Genomic DNA, 17,902 nt, shown 5'->3' with positions numbered 1-17,902 from the left:
AAGAAAGGCTTTGCAAAAGCTTGTTGTTAACACTGCTCTTATATAAGGTGAAGACTGTGTGCAATTAGACCTCACACATACTGTATTTTACATGTTCTCTTCTTCCAAAAACAAACCGCTATGAAAAGTTTACCAGGAAAAGGTTTGTGCTACCCACAGGTTAGAACATAACAGGAAGAGCCCCTATGGGTACTTGGACAATGCAGTCCCTTTGAATACCATTAGATCACAAATTGTATTACCTCAATGAGAAAACAAAACTATAGAAGCATTTCAATGCAGTATTTACTTGTATAGATGTATAAAGAAGTGTATGCCTGCTGACTTCAGTGAACAGAACATTTTATCAGTGTCAGACTCTCAGAATTAGAGAGGTGGATGTTGTTTTGGGATAGAGCATGTTATAGATGAGACTTCAGCAATTAAGCACAGATCGTGAATGTGTAGAGGGATAGATCACCTATAAAATGTTGTAACCTATAAAAAGTGTAAATATCAAAACATTATATGAATTTGTAAGTGTTAAAATATAATCATGTTATGTAAATGTGTATGATAGGCTTACAGCTCTATTTATATAAGTTCTACCAATAAATACATGTACTGTGTATAAGTTCTACCAATAAATACTTGCACTGCAAGAAAATTCCCCAAACCTGCATTTGAAGAAGAGCGTACTGCTATAATTTATATATGTAAACACATGCAAATGCACACATATACAGAGGTACAAGTGTAAATTAATTCCACTGGCTAGAATTATTTAATATTCTAGCCACTAGAATGAATTTACGTGCATACGCTTCTGAACACTGTACGCACACACGTGCGCTTAAACACAAGTACTTTACGCGCCATTACATGCACTTTTTCACGCTGGTTCTTTCTGCCACCCTCTGACAGCAAGATCCAGCATAGTTATGAGTATTTAAGTACGCCCGTGTGCATGAGCCCTACATTTTTTACTTGATGCTATATGTATCACTGAGTTCTACAGTGAAGGAAAGTGAACAACTCCTGTTATGTATGATCCTAATGTATAAAACATTTTCAAGGAAGAAAGCTAGATATTGACTCTCGGAATATCTGTGAGCATTCACTCTTAGCAAATATATGCAAAAATGAACATTATTTTCTTTACAAGTACAATGAATTTTCATGTCATATTGCATTATGGCCACCAGATGGAGCTAAAGGAGTTGAGGGAATAATTATTTATCAGGGTTATTCACAAAAGGGTGAAGAGTTTGGAGAAGGCAGGAGAAGTGAACAATCAAGGATAACGTAGCTGAACTGGAAATTGAGTGGGATTGGAGTATTTTTCTGAATCAGCTATGTTGTCCTAGGTTGTTCACTTCTCCTGCCTTCTCCAAACGCTTCACCCTTTTGTGAATAGCCCTGTTTTTTTCTATGCTCCTCATTGTCATCTAGTGGCCATAATGTAGTGTTACATTGGAAAAAATTGTAAATGCATTGCCTTGTAAAGAAACAACTAAAGAACTTTTATTTATGTATACATGCAAAAAGATCCAACATTCACAGACATTTGCAGGGTGAAGAGCCCTGTGCATAGCTTATAAATAGACACCTTGGTGCCGTGTCTGACCTCTAAAGAACCAATCAAAGCATGGTATCCGTTTGGTGTGGACAAACAAATGAAAAGTAATTTCTGATTGATCGCTGTAACTTAATGCACCTTGTGTGTAACTACATCAAGGCCAAGATATCCAATCACAAGCAAACAATTTTATCAAGTTTTGTGCATGACACCATATAATAAAACATGTTTGTGTTCATGTTGGATCAGGCAAATAACATTAAGTGCAAAACACATTTGAAAACAAATTAAACTATTTCCATCCTGGCTGTGCAAGAAGCATACACCCACCAAAAAATAGTCTGTCTTCACACAATTAAACACTATGCCGTTTTGTTTAATTTAGCAAATAATTTAGTAAATAAAGAGTGAAAATGAATGCGCTTAAAATACTTTGACCAAACGTTTCATTGAAGTTTCAGTGCAATTTGGGTCCTGCTTGAGGTGAAACCGTAAGCTATGTTGATAAATTTTGTTGGAGTCGATTTGGCAATATTACATATAATATCCATATGCACAATAGACAGTGAAATATTGACAACGAATGAAACAAAATCCGCTTCAATATACCATTAATCATAGAATATTTCATTTATATTTCTCAAATGAATTCATAGAATTTATTATCCAGTTATAAACCCACTTTCAGTGCAACTCCATTTAACGTTTATGATATATATATATTGCCCACCGTGAAATGTAAGATTTAGCTCTTTTGTAGCTTTTTGTGTCAGATTTAAGATTAAATAGGACCCAGTTTATTGGCTGGAACAGTCACATCCATGATAAAGCATGACTGTTTTACTCATCTGGTTTGTAGACCTATACTGACACCTAGTGGTGACTTGGAGAATTCTAGGACATTAGCACAGCTTTGATTTTATATATCATAGTGACACCACATATACTACAATATGCTCTAAACATTTTTCTGCTCTGCTGTCTAATGGCCAGATAAATTACACATTTTTAATCAAGTGCAAATGACTTCTCTACTTTGCTTTCTGTTGGCTTTGAGTTTGATTGTGTGAGTCTTTGGGCTGTGGGGCAGCAGAGGTTGGCCAGCTGTCATTTCCTGTAGGGGAGACTGGCTTTGTCCCTTGCGGATTGAAGCCTTGTCCCACAGCTTCTGGTCTTACGGTGGGCACAGCAGCGGAAAGGGGCCCCTGAGGGCTGTGGATTTTTTTACCTATGGATTCCCGGGTTGTATCCCTAGATCTAGGCCTTTGAGGCCGCTCTTGTTTGGGGCTCTTAGCTCTGCGTGGAGATGGACTGCGGCTCTTCTGTCGGGAGGTACTAGGAATTACAAGGTCATGCAGACGTGAAAGAGCCGGACTCCTGCTCCGTGGGGAACGAGCATTGGCAGGGCTGGGGCTTCGGGATTTGGGTCGGAGTAAGACATGAGTGCTATTGTCATCCTCTGAACTGGAGTCAGAGCTGTCAGAGGTCGAGTTTTCTTCAGAGCCTGGCAGACAGATCTGGGCAGAGAGTGAGAAAAACAAATACACAGGGCTTTACTAGTGCAGGAATTTCACATGTATTTGTGCACAAGATAACAAACATCCCTGCATCTCATGTCAGACCTAAAGGTATCTACATTTAGTATAGTAACAATTTAAGAAAGATCAAGCATGTAAAATGTGCAAGTCACATCAAAATTACTGTAAAGAGACAATGTCACTTTATTCATGCAAGGCAAAGTAACAGTTTCTCTGCAAAGAGCATCCTCTGACCCCCTTATACTCACCTTATCTACACTCCCTTGCTCTTCCACATCCAGCAAGAATTACCTGACACTTTCACAGGTATGGGGGAGCATGTGACTTGCTGATCTGTGAAGTTGCCCGAGCCTAGCAGTCATTTACTTTGCCCAAGAACGGATACATGACCAGGGCAGCAATGACATCACTCTCCTTGGTCCCTCACACAGCTGACTTCAGCACCGGCTATGGAGGAGCAAGGAGTTGTAAGACAGCATTTATAAGGGATGACCTTTGCAGAGGCACTGTCACTTTGCCCTGCATAGGCAAGGTGATAGAGTCTGTTTGAAGCTGAACTTCAGCAATTATCTATTTTTTAAACTTACATTGGGCCATCTTGGTTACATTATCCATGTGTCACATCTGAAGGGCCACTGGGGATGCTGAAATTCATGTTTCATGTTGAATTTCACGACATCCAGGGCTGTCCTGCTTCAGGGGCTGCTGGAGCGACTAGCCATCTGTACACTGAACAGAGGGAGTCGCTTGCTCCCATAGCACCGTCATTCAAAGGTCATGTATTTTTTTCCCTACACAAGGAGTTCTCTGATTTGACCAGGTGGGGAGGAGCATGTCACAATTACCACCTCGTCCAGTCAGAGAAGACCTTTGCTGAATGGTCGAGGTACGGGAGCAAGTGACACCCTGTGTTCTGCGTGCAAATGACTTGTTGTTCCAGCAGCACTGACTTTAAGTAGCACAGACTACTTCAGTGAATTTTAGCATCCCTGGTGATCCTCCATATGCATAATTACATGTAACAAAGCTGGCCCAATCTAAAATAAAAAACAGATAAATCCAGCAGTTGGGCATTAAGTTAAACATTGCTATAATAACTCAAAATATGTGCAGAAAAGAGACTATACTGTTCAGAGTAAAGGGTAGGTACTTACCTGGAAGGGCTCAGTAACCCCAATCAAGGTGCTCATAATGTTGCTGTAATAGCCAAGCAGATATTCGCCCGTGCCTTTGGGAAGAGATTCTTCACTGAATATTACCTAGGATAAAACAAATATAAATATATTCACCTATGCCACACAAGATGCAATATGTGTCCTTTGTACTTGTATATGACTGTGTACAGTACTGGTGGATATCTCATCCATAGCTCAGGTATATAAAATATATGAAATTAGCTTAAAACCTGGTACTGCTGTCTCCCTCCATCGCCATCATCATCTGCCTTCACCCACACATAGGACACATAATCTTTATGATGTCGGAATCCAACCTGCAGATAACACAGCATGGAGTGTAGTAACAGAGATGAAGAAGTAGTGACAGCATGAAAACCTTCCAACATGTCTTACCTTATATAGTCCAATCCAGTCCCAGGAACTCTTCAGGTATACAGAAGACCACCGATAGGTCACAAGGGCATCTGCAGGCTGTAGCCATTCATCATGTACCCAAATATGCACCAGTGGTGCAGCGAGACAAGTAGGAAACTTTAAATAAATACAAACATGTTTATAAATAATACATTATCTAAGTTTCTCCAGTGTCTTTTGTTAAACAGCATAATTACACTTGTTAAGCTCATTAATTTCATGTCAATTACCTTACCATTCCATCAAAAACTCTTGATTAACCCAGTTGCTTTATTAATCCCTGCTATTTCTGCATACACAATCTCACTTACTATAATTCTGCAATATAATGTAGTTTGACAGATGGCTAAAACTTAAGAACTGGTAATGTATATACGCTTTTCTGATTTGCTATCTGTAATTCTTCCAATTCTTTGGGTAAGTTATCTAAAATAAATTAAAACTCATTAAAGAACTTAAAATGTTTGCTCCCGACATTTCCCTGTATGTCACTTGGCTATTAGCTAGTGTTAAAGGAGAAGTACTGGGAGATTAAAATATCCTCTTCACAATACTTAGAGCCGGGGTGGGACACTGCAGCTGTCAAGAGCCGGCTCTATACCGAGAGCTGAATGCCACTCACCGCTGAACTGTCAGTCACCACTCCACACCAGGGATTCCCACCTCCCCTCTCTCTATTCATCCAGCACTCATTGGAGGGACAGACAAGGGAGGGGTGAGCACAGCTAGCACTGACTCTAGAGAGGCAGAGCAAGCTGTCAATCAGGCAGCCGGGCGGACGCGGACAATAATGTTGGCGTACCTCTGGGCTGCATTGCAGCTCTGCGCCGGCAGTATATAGCGTGCAGTAGCTTTCTCTCTGCTGACCTTGGGTCACAGACTACATTAGTAAATATATTCCTGGGATCCAAAAAAGAACTAAAGCCAAAAAAGGTTTGCCTTTAGTTCTCATTTTAGCTGACCATACACCATGTACGTTTGTTCTTTTTTTAATGGTTAGTGGGGTCTATCGACATTCGTTGCCATAGTGATAAGGGAAATTGAAGGAGCAGGATAGAAATGTTTCTAGTTTTTTTTATCTGAACTAATTAAATTCTGACCGTGAATGTGAATTTTGTTTGGGAAAAATTCAATTCAAGCAGCCGGCCTGGATGAAATTTTTAGGGGCTTTCAAATGAAAATGAATGAATGAAGACGGCACTTTCAAATGCAAAATTCTAACGGTGTATGGCCATCTTTATTTTGATTCTACTTATGACAATGAAGAATGGTCAATAGACAAGTATTTTCATTAAATAGTTTCTGTTATTAGCTTTACCCCTCTATACAGCCACTCACAAGGTACAAATATAATACACTAGTACACTGAAGTAACCCTAATTTAGAAGGTCTAGTAAAACAAAAAGCACCTTCAGAGAGAATATAGCAGATACTGGCTTGTGGTCACTCTCTGTATAATGCATATGGCACCCATAGCTCAGAAGCGTCATAGAAAGTTCTTCAGAGGTAGAGCTGCTCATGTCTGCCTTCCCTGAAGCATTCTTGGAGAGGGGATTTTTCATTTTCCATAAGATGCGATCAGTCCATGCAGGCTTTCTCTTTTTAGAGCTGAGGTGGAAATATGCATAGCAATATATTAAAGATTACTCAGAGTCACATGATCTCTAAAAGATACACTGACATGTTCTACCACCACCATCTTACCTAGTGTCATATGTATTGGTCCCCACATCATACTTGTAGGTGGGAGGAAAGGTTAGAGGCCCTTCCATAAATCCTGAGAGCACTGGCTCATAGCATTTAGCCATGTTTAGCTGTAAAGAAAATAAACAGTAACACATCATTAATGACCTTAGTGTATTTAAAAGAAACACTGTGTAATACATTTAGATTTTTCAGGATGTAAGGAGATATATGGGAGCTATAAAAATAAGTAGGCTATGTTTTTTATAGGCACTGTCAGAGCTGTAACTATGTTTGATGCAGACCCATGGCAAAGCCATTAAAGTGTATGTCCAGCCCAAAAGTTTATTTTATAGATTTGGGATGGATTAGAACCCCTGTTTGTTTTTTACTGCTGTCAGGCTCTCTGTGTCTTCCTTTCCCAGTGACACTTACACCCTCTCATTTCTTGTCCTAGTGTCACCAAGAGGGCGGAAAGTGATAAGAAATCTAATCAAAGACAAGAGCAGTTCCGGGACCAGACTCAATTGTTCAGCTGAAATATAGTCTGCAGGGAGGTCACATGGTTTGAAGAACCTGACTGTGTGATCTAACAGGAGTGTTTGAATGAACAGAATTACAAATCCTCTAGCACAGTGGTTCTCAACCTGTGTAACCTCAGGACCCACATTTGTCCTTGGTCATTACGTTGCGACCCAAGTCGTACTTCAATAGAACACACAGCATTGTGGTAACACATGTTGCGGTGCAGGTGATTGAACTGTGGGCCGGAGGTGTGTTTGGGGTGCCTTGCAAATGAATGGCAACACGAGGCACCTCCCACACCAGAACACGTAGTAGGTGTGAATGAATGGTACAGTGCTGAGCACACATAGGACTGTTCGATTAACGCACTAAACCAGTGTGAACGGGCCCTCAAAAACACTGACAGGTACACACAACCATACACACTCCCAAAAAAAAACATCCATCCATATGTGCAATGCTTGTACAGCTCCCTTGCTCGCCCTGTAGATATGCCGGGAGCCAGAACATGACGTCACTCCGGTTCAGGCACCTACAGGACATGCGAGGAAGCTGTAAACAATGCATGTATGGATGGAGCTTTGTCGCGGCCATAGCTCCAGCCCACTCCACCTCAAGCTGACACTCGGCGCCGAGCAACATATGAATGGCTGCTTGGAGCGAGAACTGACAGTGCTGCGCTAGGAGGCGGCTGAGAAGCCTCACACCTAGAAAAGTGGAAGGCACGTGGTGACCCGCTGAACACAGGGTCATGACCCACCAGTTGAGAACCAAGGCTCTAGCAGGTAATACAATTCACATATAGGTATTTTATCTGTTTGGTTTTATGTGCAACATTTTCAACTGCTACCTTGGCAGCAGATTCCCTTTTGACTTGAATAGCATTTAGCACAGGGCATAAACTGTATTGAAGTGTCAACATGTCATCTCACCTGATCCTTTTCCCAGAGCAAAGAAAGTTTGTTGCCTTGAATGGCAGACTTTACGAAATGCAAGTCTAGATCGTCAATTCGGAAATTCAGGTCTCCAAACCAGAACACCAAACTGAAAGAAAATACCAATCCACATTAACAGAAATAACAATCCAACAGACAGACATGTAAGGCACTACATATGTGCCAATGCAGAAGCATTATCCTTAGCATTATACACACTATTCACCATGTCCAATACAAATTAAAATCCTTAAAGTGAAACTAATCTGGCCTAAAATGTCTATAGTGACCAAGTACTGAAGTGCAGACACCTCTTTTTGTTTTCAAATCAGTCCATGTGTCCTCATGGAGCAACCATGTATGCTAGGACACAGGTTGTACATGTAGTCTGGACTGAGTGAAGATCAAGTCTAGTCTCACTCCCTTTCAATGAAATGTCAATTGCCAGAAGTTGAGAGGGCAATAGAGACCCTTCCATTTGACAGTTGATTGTCACCGGTGGGCTTTAATGCTGGGGGAGGCAAAGCTTTATTTTGACTTGACCAATGTTGAAATCTTAAGCTGGCCATAGACTGCTCAAATTTTGCCCAAGTCCTGCTGACTCAACTGAAATCCAAGCAGTGTGTGACCCTGTCAGCACCCCTCTGTTCAACAAATGTAGAGTTTTCAATCAATTGTTGTTGAAGGAGCTGGTCTGAAAATTCTCAGCCGCACAGTAACTGCAGCCAATCAGCTGAGGCCACAGTTTGGGTATTTTGACAGTGGTGGATGAGCTGCTGTCAGAATACAATACCCGGCAAAGGAAATTCTACTATCCACACTGTTTAGCATGGATGGGGAGTCCACGGGGCTGTACAAGAAAAACAAATTGCTAGCCTCATGTGCAGCAGGAGATCTATGAGGCTCCACTGGATACAGGGCTCAATCTGAAGACTCACACAGGTACATGCAAGCACTACAAGTAGTTGTACTACACCACTGTTATTACCTTAAAATGTTTTAGGACAGCTTAGGTTCACTTTAAGTAGATTCTAATGCTTTGAAAATGCCATTGACTGCTTTCATACTCCAAATTGACAGGGTAGACTGATAAAAAAAACTGGGGTCACCATTCCGCTTTATGTAATGCAGCAAGTTGTGTGGATCACAAAAAGAGCTGAACAGAATGACACATATTTTAGTACGTAAAACAGTTTGTTTTGTATTTGAACTGTGTATATACTGTAACTGTCTGACTGAAGTTCCACATGAACAGATCAGTTTGCAGCTCTCCTTCCAGAGGGTACAAGGGTGAATGTTTGAATACATTTGAATCGGATTATAATACTGGTCTCAGAGTAATTTCCACTTTACTTAGCTTATTTCCCTAACCTGCTCTAGCCCTGCTGATTTGCATGCAAAAACAAGACCATCTTCTCTGCAACATCTGCTCAGGCTGTGATGTCATGTAACATTTCTAATTCTGCAGAATTGATAGCACAAAGCAGTATGACACATTACATTTCATTGCTTCATATAAAAGAAATATGGAGACAACAAAGTGTTATACAGAGCAGGAGTAAATATACATAAGCTATATTTAATGTTTTACATCCGGCATCTGGACCAAACGGTATAGATTAAAAGAATAAGTACACCTACATGAACGGATCTCCCATTAAATATGCATGCTCCCTGCTAATCCATGTCAGCAAAATGTGAGCAAGTTCAGGGACCATGAACACCTAAAGAGAAGTTGGTGATATTCTTTTATACAGCTTTGTGTGGACAGAGCCCTGTATCTGCAGATGATACAAGAGGAAATTTGAAGTGATAAGGCACTTGGTGATCCCAGAACAGTCCTGAAAGGACTGCAAGAAATAGAGGAAAGGTAAGAGGTAATCTTACAGGATTTGGATGGTGATGCAGAATTAGGAGCGCAACTGCAATGGTATGAATGGTGCTGAGACAGCCCGTCTCTGTGCAATTCAAATTCAAATTCAGGGTTAAAACAAATTAGGAACTTACTTGTATGTCCCGGGGTCTGGACGCAGGGCGGCCCAGATGGAGGATCTGGCGGTTCTAGGAGTGGAATGTGAACAGGGGGGCTGTGTGTGCCAGGAGTCTGGTGGTGGAGCTGTGGGGTTTGTCAGGCGCTTGTTGGAGGCTGTGTGATTGGTGCACCTCCAGTCTGTGTAGTGGCGCTATCGGAGGTGGTGGAGCAGCAGGTAGCCGGGAAAGGACGTGCAAAGGACGTACTCACCTCTCCGTTTGAGCTTGAGAAAGAGGACTTCCTCGAAACGCGTCGCTCCTCCATCACCCACCACTTTGGATTGACCACTGCCCCGTGCACGTCCTTTCCCGGCTAACTCCACCACCTCCGATATCGCCGCTACACAGACTGGAGGCGCACCAATCACACAGCCTCCGACAAGCGCCTGACAACCCCCACAGCTCCACCACCAGACTCCTGGCACACACAGCCCCCTGTTCACATTCGTCCACGGCCTCAATCCGACCCCCAGCCTCACCAGCACGTCTGACACTACAGCTAGCAGCAGCCACGTCCGGACCCGGCCTGCTCCACCCTTACTCCTTCCCTCCTCCCCTACCAGAACCATTTCTGGTGGTCACTACAATCCAGCACCACATACCGCTCCTAGAACCGCCAGATCCTCCATCGGGGCCGCCCCGCGTCCAGACCCCGGGACATACAAGTAAGTTCCTCATTTGTTTTAACCCTGATTTTAACCCTGAATTTGAATTGCACAGAGACTGGCTGTCTCAACTCCATTCATACCATTGGAGTTGCGCTCCTAATTCTCCATCACTACTTCCACAGGTTCTCCTCCTGTTTTCAGAGCAGCACTCCATACCTACCACACTCACATACACCCCACACTTTCATGAGAGTGCTGTGTCCCCCCCTTTTTTTCTTTGTTACAGGATTTGGAGGCAAGCTTACCTGATTTTGAGAGCAAAGGTGCAGTTGTACTTTAGGTCCCATTCACACCTGTGAAGTGGGCCTATCGCACGAGTCTCACAAATTCCTCCTTGAGAGCTATGCAATCTATTGCGGGCAGAGGGTGCTCTAAAATCCAATGATGGCTGGCACTGCCTGTAGCTGTTCTCAGGTAGTGATGAGCTCGGGCGTGTTCGCAAGCACCTCGTGCCGAGCCCGCCAGGAAGCCGTCAGCGCTCAGGGCCAATTACAGGCACTGAGACATGTTCCGGTCCACAGCTGCAGAGATCGGAAAATGGCTCAGTGCCTGTGATTGGCCCTGCGCGCTGACGGCTTCCTGGCGGGCTCGGCAAGGGGCGCTTGCGAACACGTCCGAGCTCATCACTGTTCTCAGGGTGTTCACAATAATCGCACAGGCTGTGATTAGCTGCAGATGATCGCACCTGGATGCAAACAGTCTTCATCCAGCTGCGGTCGTCCACAGGTAATGGCAGCCTGTGCGATTACTTGCAAACGGCCTGCCAAAAGCTAGGGGCAGTGTCAGCTGTCATTGTATTATACAGTGCCTTCCGTCTGCAGGAGATTGCAGAAGTCTTAAGCTGGCTATACACCTATAGATTATGTGCAGATTTTCTATGGTCAGATGGAAAAAGTGCAACAGATTCCTCCATCTATGCTAAACTGTTTGGCTGGAGGAATCTCCCACTGGGCCAAGCTTCAGTATCTTGCTAGTCGGCCCCTCTGGCTCTCAAAATACCTGAACAATGCCTGCATCCAATCAGATTGTTCAGGTATTTTGAGTGCCTGCAGGGCCGACTAGCAAGATACTAAAGCTTGGCCCAGGATATTTAAGAAATGTGTGAGCAGTAAGACCTTATCATTATGCACCACAGCACTGATTTCTGTTAATTTTGTATGATTCAAATGATGACAAAATGAACCCAGAGATTGATCTAGTGTCTATAGAAATCTTACTAATAGTAGAGTATTGTACTGTGTTAGTCATTGATTAATGCAGAAAGATTGGAGTTTAACCACTTGAGTCTCAGAGTGTTGGGTTTTTTCAGCAATGTCTTGGTTCCACAAGTTATAGCTTTTAGGTTTTGCAGTCTGCACTAATGTTTTAGACATATTTTTGTCAGGTTTAAAGCAGAACTGCAGTTTTAATGATGTTTATTAAAGCGACCTCCCTGTGCTGCTAAAACACAGAGAGTCGCTTGCTGAGTATAGTGGCAATTCAGAGTATTTTTCTCAATGAATACAAGCTGTTCTCTGATTGGACAATGATGATTCAGTCTGCGCAGATCTATACCTACAAACAAAACACACTGTTTGATCTGATGTATAGTATGTCACTTTTCATGTATGTAAGAACTGATGCCATCAAAGAAGCTTGCATTGGAAGGACTTGTGTTGAGTAAGAGTGCACAGATTACATGAATGTGCTATGTATATACTGCATTTCTTTTTCTACCCTTTTTTTTATTTAAAAACATTTTTTTATAACATTTTCTATTTTTATTGATGGGGGGAGGGGGGGTCAGGAACTGATCAGTGGAGACCAAAACCAGACCCCACAGGCAGCTGTGCATCAGTTGATAATTTCTAATAGTGATCTATTGCTGGCTGCAATCAGCCAGCAATAGATCAGTATAGCAGTGATCTGTTGCTACAGGGAAACACTGGACAGAGCTATAACAGCTTTGTCCCAGTGTCCTTATTTAGAGGAAGTGCTGTGACATTGTTCATGACTTTACTATCCTCCCGATCTCAATAGAATCAGAAGCATTGTTTACATTTGCTTCTACCTGTTCCCTGCCTATGCGCTAGTCAGGGCCCCCAGAAGCCACTGAGACCAGGGACCATTTTAAATGGCATGGGGATGAATAGCAGCTATATCAGTGCCTTTTTTAAAGGTCGGCTGGGACTCAAGTGGTTAATTGTTACCTTATTTTTGCTTACTTAAAGTAACACTAAACTCAGTAGTTAAATCTTAAAAATACATTCAAGTACCCTAACTACTAACAAAAATGTATTTTATTTGTGTATCACTCAGCTGCAGATCCTCAAATCATCTCTGAATTGGTGCTGACACTGTCCTTCACAGTCCACAGTTGCAAAGTAGCCACTGCTCCAAGCGCACCCCCGTGATGTCTCACATTTAGTTTACTAATTTGTATTGAAATTATAGTTCATCACAGGAGTGAGCTTGGAGCGGTGACTACTTTACAACACATACAGGGACCATAAGTAACAAAAGTAGCCACCCTTCAGAAGGAAGGACAGTGTCAGCACCAATTCAGAGATGATTGGAGGATCTACAGCCGAGTGATACACAAATAACATACATTTTTGTCAATAGTTAAATAACTTGAATGTATTTTAAGATTTAACTCCTGAGTTTAGTGTCACTTTAACTTGTTAAAGATGAACGATTTCAGGATTCCTTAGATCCTTTTTTTCAGGCTTTATAAATCCTACTAAACAATAGTGAAATGTGAAAACGTTATCAAGAAGAGTAAATATGATATTGTTATCAGTAGGTCTCAGGGAAGGAACATACTCATGGTCCAGCACACCATTAGCCAAGGGCCCCTGGAACTGCTGAAGCTGAAGAATGCTCTCAAAATTATCCACACGCTGGTCTGAATTCTCCATGTGAGCTGGCAAATGGCAGTTCAGGAAACACACCATGTGACCAAACAAGGACAATCGAATGCTGACTCCGCCTTTGTTACCCTAAAAAACAGACAGAGAAGAATCTGGCTATAACTTTTACAGCAAAAATTGTGATTAATTAAAGTGTTCCTTATAATTTTAAAGCAGTGTTTCCCTAAGCAGCCTAGTGTAGCAGCGGCAGGGGGTGGTTCTATGAACTGTTTCAGCTCATCACACTGTTTAAATTTTTCCTGTTTTTTTTTTTTAAACATTGCTGAAGTGTCACAAAATGACACTTTAATAAAATGAATGCACCACAGCTGAGTTGCCTGGCGGTGACCGATGGTGACTTCAGATAAGCTCCAGAGCATTGCAGAAAAATAGCCGCATAGGCCCGCGCCCCTGCTGCCCCCCCGGTTGTTACGCCACTGCTGTAAACAGGACGCCTAGAAGACAATTGTTTTCTGTGTACCTTGGCAGTGACCTACGTTCTTGTGCAGAAAAACATACAGTAGGTCACACTTGTTTTTATGGAAATGTATATGGTTTATATAACCGCCATGTAAGCCATTCTCTATTGTAATGGTATTAAAATTACTATTCCGAATTAAAATGCAGCCATCTATAATATTCTCTAACTGCCAGCTGGGTCATTTCCTCTTTCAGACACAGCATAGAAATCTCAAATTACACATAGTCTGCTATACGAAATGCAGCATCTCCGGCATTTATGAACTTAAAAGGAAATTCCACTTATATAAAAATAAATAAATACAATCTTCATCATAAAAGAAAAAATGGGCATTTATTATTTTTTGACAATGGAGCCAGTAAAGCACTGCAACCACAATCAGTAGTTTGTAGGTGCAATGATGTGGCTCCTGCACGTTCTCCCTTCTATCTCCCTCCTGTAATTTTGAAAAATATGTCTAGTTGTTTCTTTAGAGCAGGTTTATACATAGGACTCTTTAGGCTGCTTCTATTGCTTAGAATAGCTTGCAATATATGCATTTAGGGGGCATATTTAGGGATAGTTTTTTTTCTTTTTTCAAAGATCATGAACAAGTCTTGAGTTCTTTAAACTTTTGTTATGACACAGTCCTACACACCTAGTTTACAACTGATAATGAAGATCCCCTGAAACAGTACAGTCAAGGATTAATTAAGGTAACCATAACTCCCCAGCCCCTCTTTAACATTACACAGAAGGGGAAAGCGCAGTAAGATTTCTCAGCAAGTTAAAACATAAACAGCAAATTTTAATTTTAATTTTTTTAAGTTATACTATGTGAATGGGAACATATAACAAATATAAAGTAGGTGTTATCCCAATTCGGCTACAAAAGTGGAAATACACTTTAAAACAAAGCTGGGGTTTGACTGGATAAATGAATTGATATGCTAATACAAAGTGAAGTAATGTTTGTACATTCTTATAGAAAAGCCTTAATGTCTATTAATATAGTTGTTGTGCTTACCCAATATCCTCCAAGACCAGTTCTAGTGCAGTCAGTCTGTACATCACGCAGGAAGGGAAGGTGATAATACTTGGCAAACACCAACAATAGGCAACCTTGCATCCTAACCGAGCTGACCTAAGAAACATAAGAGTATCGACAAGATTTGGCAAGACCAATGACAGCTTAGCAATTTATGAGTAAAATTAAGTCAAACTCTTTCCTTAAAATTGAACTCAAGGCAGAAATAAAAAGACAATGTCATTCAGTTTTGTATTCATGAAAATAAAATATTCAATTATTATATTATTAATATTAAAGTCTTGGAGACTTCAGTACCAAGATGTCTAGAGAACCATAAGCCATTCTCTAGCACATGCAATATGCAGTTATTTGTCTAATGTATATTATGCAACCTATCAGTGTCACAACTATCAAAACGGAAACATTACCTATGTGTGGAGTTGGCCTCTCAAGAGCCAATGACTACATTGAAAGGAAACGTACTTAGAGAAATATGGTGGCTGCCATTGCTAACCTCCTTCTGAACATGCTAGTTGCCTGGCTGTCTTTGACGTGAAGATTTTTCTGAGCCACTGATCCAGAACAAGCATGTGGAGTAGAAAATTAGATTTGATATGCAATTCAGTTTAGTGTCTCAGAAAGTACTGAAGGCAACGCTAAGCGGCATCTTAAGAAGTAGAGTTAAGCATTGACATCCTCCATATTTTTTTTTACAGTTCTTTAAAGAGATTTCATATTAAAAAAATATATAAAATAAGATCTAGGTATTGTTTTTAAATATAAATGTTCCGCATGCCATCTAATGCAACAATGGAATAATATGATATATGTACCACGTGTGGGGAATGAAAGTAAGCAAGGATCTATCTAAACAATTTATAAGAGTGTGGAATAATCTTCAGCAGGAGAGGAGAAAATCTATATGGAATCCAACAAATCAATTTGTGGTGAAGTAAATCCATAGACGCAGAGGGTGACCTGCATGCCCAGTAAGCAAGATACCACAGAAATGTAAACAGAAAGCTGGCGATAGATTGTGATACACACTAGCTTGGCCTGGCTCTCACCAGCACATAGCTGAATGGACTCAGCACATCCATAAACACCTCGCTCCATTGATCTGAAAAGAGAGCATCCTTCAGACGCTTATTGATCATGGAGTTGACCTCTTGTAACCTATGAAAAGACAATAAAGGATGGGTTATGTAAGGCACCAATTATATTTTATTTGTACGCTGCCATATTCATTTGTCTTACCCAATAATAAACATGTCAGTCTTGCCATCGCCGGCATTAAGGCAGAGCAAGGAGGTGAGGTCTGTAGGTGGCACAGCACATCCAACGTTCCATGTAATAACATATACCCTAAGAAAGCAGACAGCAGACAAGGTAATCACCAGACTGGACAGAGTGCTTGACACACACAGTCACATTTTGCAGGCCTTTCCTACCAATGTCTGGCAAGGGTATAACCACCACAAATAGTCCTGACTGCTATCCACTGTAGCATTTAGATCTGTATTTTAGAACAGCATTCAAGGGCATGAAAAAAAAAAAGGCCCAACTGTGTAAGTGAGCAGTTCACCTGGGCCCCCATGTGGCAATGGTTGACCTTCATGTATAAAGTCCCTGTGGCTCCGCTCTCTATTCTATGCTACTCAAACCTTTACTTTTAAATGATTACTCCCTTAGCTCTTATTCCCCCCACCAACCTCTTCGTCTTCTACCCTCTTCTTCTATTTCCTATTTAGCTTCCCTACTTTGCAACCTCACATATCAAGCTCTGCATCCTTCCTCCTCACCAAGGGGTGCTGCAACATGGGTCCAAATCTTATACTCCCATGGTCACACTTTCATATGCCTTTTGCTCACCTCATTGGTAGTGCGACTAAGATAGGGACCTTGAACTTTCATACACTGGCCTGTTACACCCTGCTCTATCACTTCCACAATCCTATTGGCAGTTATGTTGAACCTATCGACAATGAAAGATATACAATCAACCCCTACTTCTGTATGTTGTCCTATTGTGATATGTCCTTTTTCAGTGCCATTGTTTCTTGACACACCTGCATTACTCCCGGCTTATTATTGTCTCTTGTTACCCAAAACTGCAAATAAAAATATAGAAATATTTGAATTTTTTTTTTAAATGCCCCAAACCTGTGTTCGGAGGGCAGCTTACGTGCATAGTTTATGTGTAAACGCATGTAACAGGCACTTTTGCAAGTAAATTGATTCTAGTGACTAATAATAGATGCATATTCTAGCCAACAGAATGAGTTTACAAGCAAATGCCTCTTCCAGCCTCTTTGCAACCACTTTCTGACTTCACAGGTGGACCACAGTAATTGCTGCATGTCATTTCTCAGGGCTGGCTTCCTGAAGGTGACAACAGTGGATCAAGCCTGTGCAATGTGCATCTACATGTCACTTGTAGTCTCCACGGCAAAAGTATGTGACAGGGTGACAATGCAGGAGAACAATTGGGAGGGAGACAGGTATAGAATGTTGTATCCAGGAAGTGCCTGTCCACTGGAAGCTGCAGATTTAAAAAAGATTTAAAACAACTTTTAAAAACTTTTACTATGCGATTTTGATAATAACACATTAAAGATTATATGAGCTGTTAGTGCACGGGTTTACATATATTTTAACCTAAGAGCTAACCGTAACCACTTAAATGCCACATTCATCTTATCCTCCTGTGCCAAGGTGATCCTGACCCCATCTCTTGAACTCCATGCCAAAGGGGTTGTAAAGAAAAGAATCATGTGATCCGAAGCTGTAGTCCCACTTCCCAGCCCTGTGTGTAGGTTCCTTTTAATGCACTTTAGTTAACTGCATTAGCAATGCCCTGATTGGTTGTGTTTATTGGTTTGAGTTGCTGTGTAGCAGTGAGTTAAACTTCAACTCTCTGGTTTTACATTTAACTCTCTATTTAATTTATGGTTTGACATTTATGTCAAGAAATAGATCTCAGGTGTTATA

General features: G+C 41.4%; 1 protein-coding gene across 3 annotated transcripts in view; it reads right to left on the bottom strand.

Annotated features, from left to right (window-relative positions):
• Positions 1-2,337: 2,337 nt before the first annotated feature.
• The window catches only part of INPP5J (inositol polyphosphate-5-phosphatase J), a 27,116-nt gene continuing 11,551 nt past the window's right edge, over positions 2,338-17,902 (bottom strand). The window contains exons 3-13 of one of the 3 annotated variants that reach the window (XM_018555520.1): positions 16,169-16,276; positions 15,979-16,087; positions 14,909-15,025; positions 13,336-13,511; positions 7,829-7,940; positions 6,393-6,502; positions 6,098-6,296; positions 4,668-4,805; positions 4,502-4,588; positions 4,251-4,355; positions 2,338-3,075 (exon numbers count right to left, since the gene is read on the bottom strand). In XM_018555520.1, the coding sequence (XP_018411022.1) occupies positions 2,590-3,075; positions 4,251-4,355; positions 4,502-4,588; positions 4,668-4,805; positions 6,098-6,296; positions 6,393-6,502; positions 7,829-7,940; positions 13,336-13,511; positions 14,909-15,025; positions 15,979-16,087; positions 16,169-16,276 (1,747 nt within the window). In that variant the 3' untranslated portion in view covers positions 2,338-2,589. Of the gene's footprint in view, positions 3,076-4,250; positions 4,356-4,501; positions 4,589-4,667; positions 4,806-6,097; positions 6,297-6,392; positions 6,503-7,828; positions 7,941-13,335; positions 13,512-14,908; positions 15,026-15,978; positions 16,088-16,168; positions 16,281-17,902 lie in introns of all 3 variants that reach the window. The other 2 variants (XM_018555517.1, XM_018555519.1) reach the window with 2 other exon arrangements.

The sequence above is a fragment of the Nanorana parkeri genome, unplaced genomic scaffold, assembly GCF_000935625.1.
Source record: "Nanorana parkeri isolate BGI_ZX_2015 unplaced genomic scaffold, ASM93562v1 scaffold199, whole genome shotgun sequence".
Lineage (NCBI taxonomy): Eukaryota > Metazoa > Chordata > Amphibia > Anura > Dicroglossidae > Nanorana > Nanorana parkeri.
This window is presented reverse-complemented; position numbering and strand designations above follow the sequence as displayed.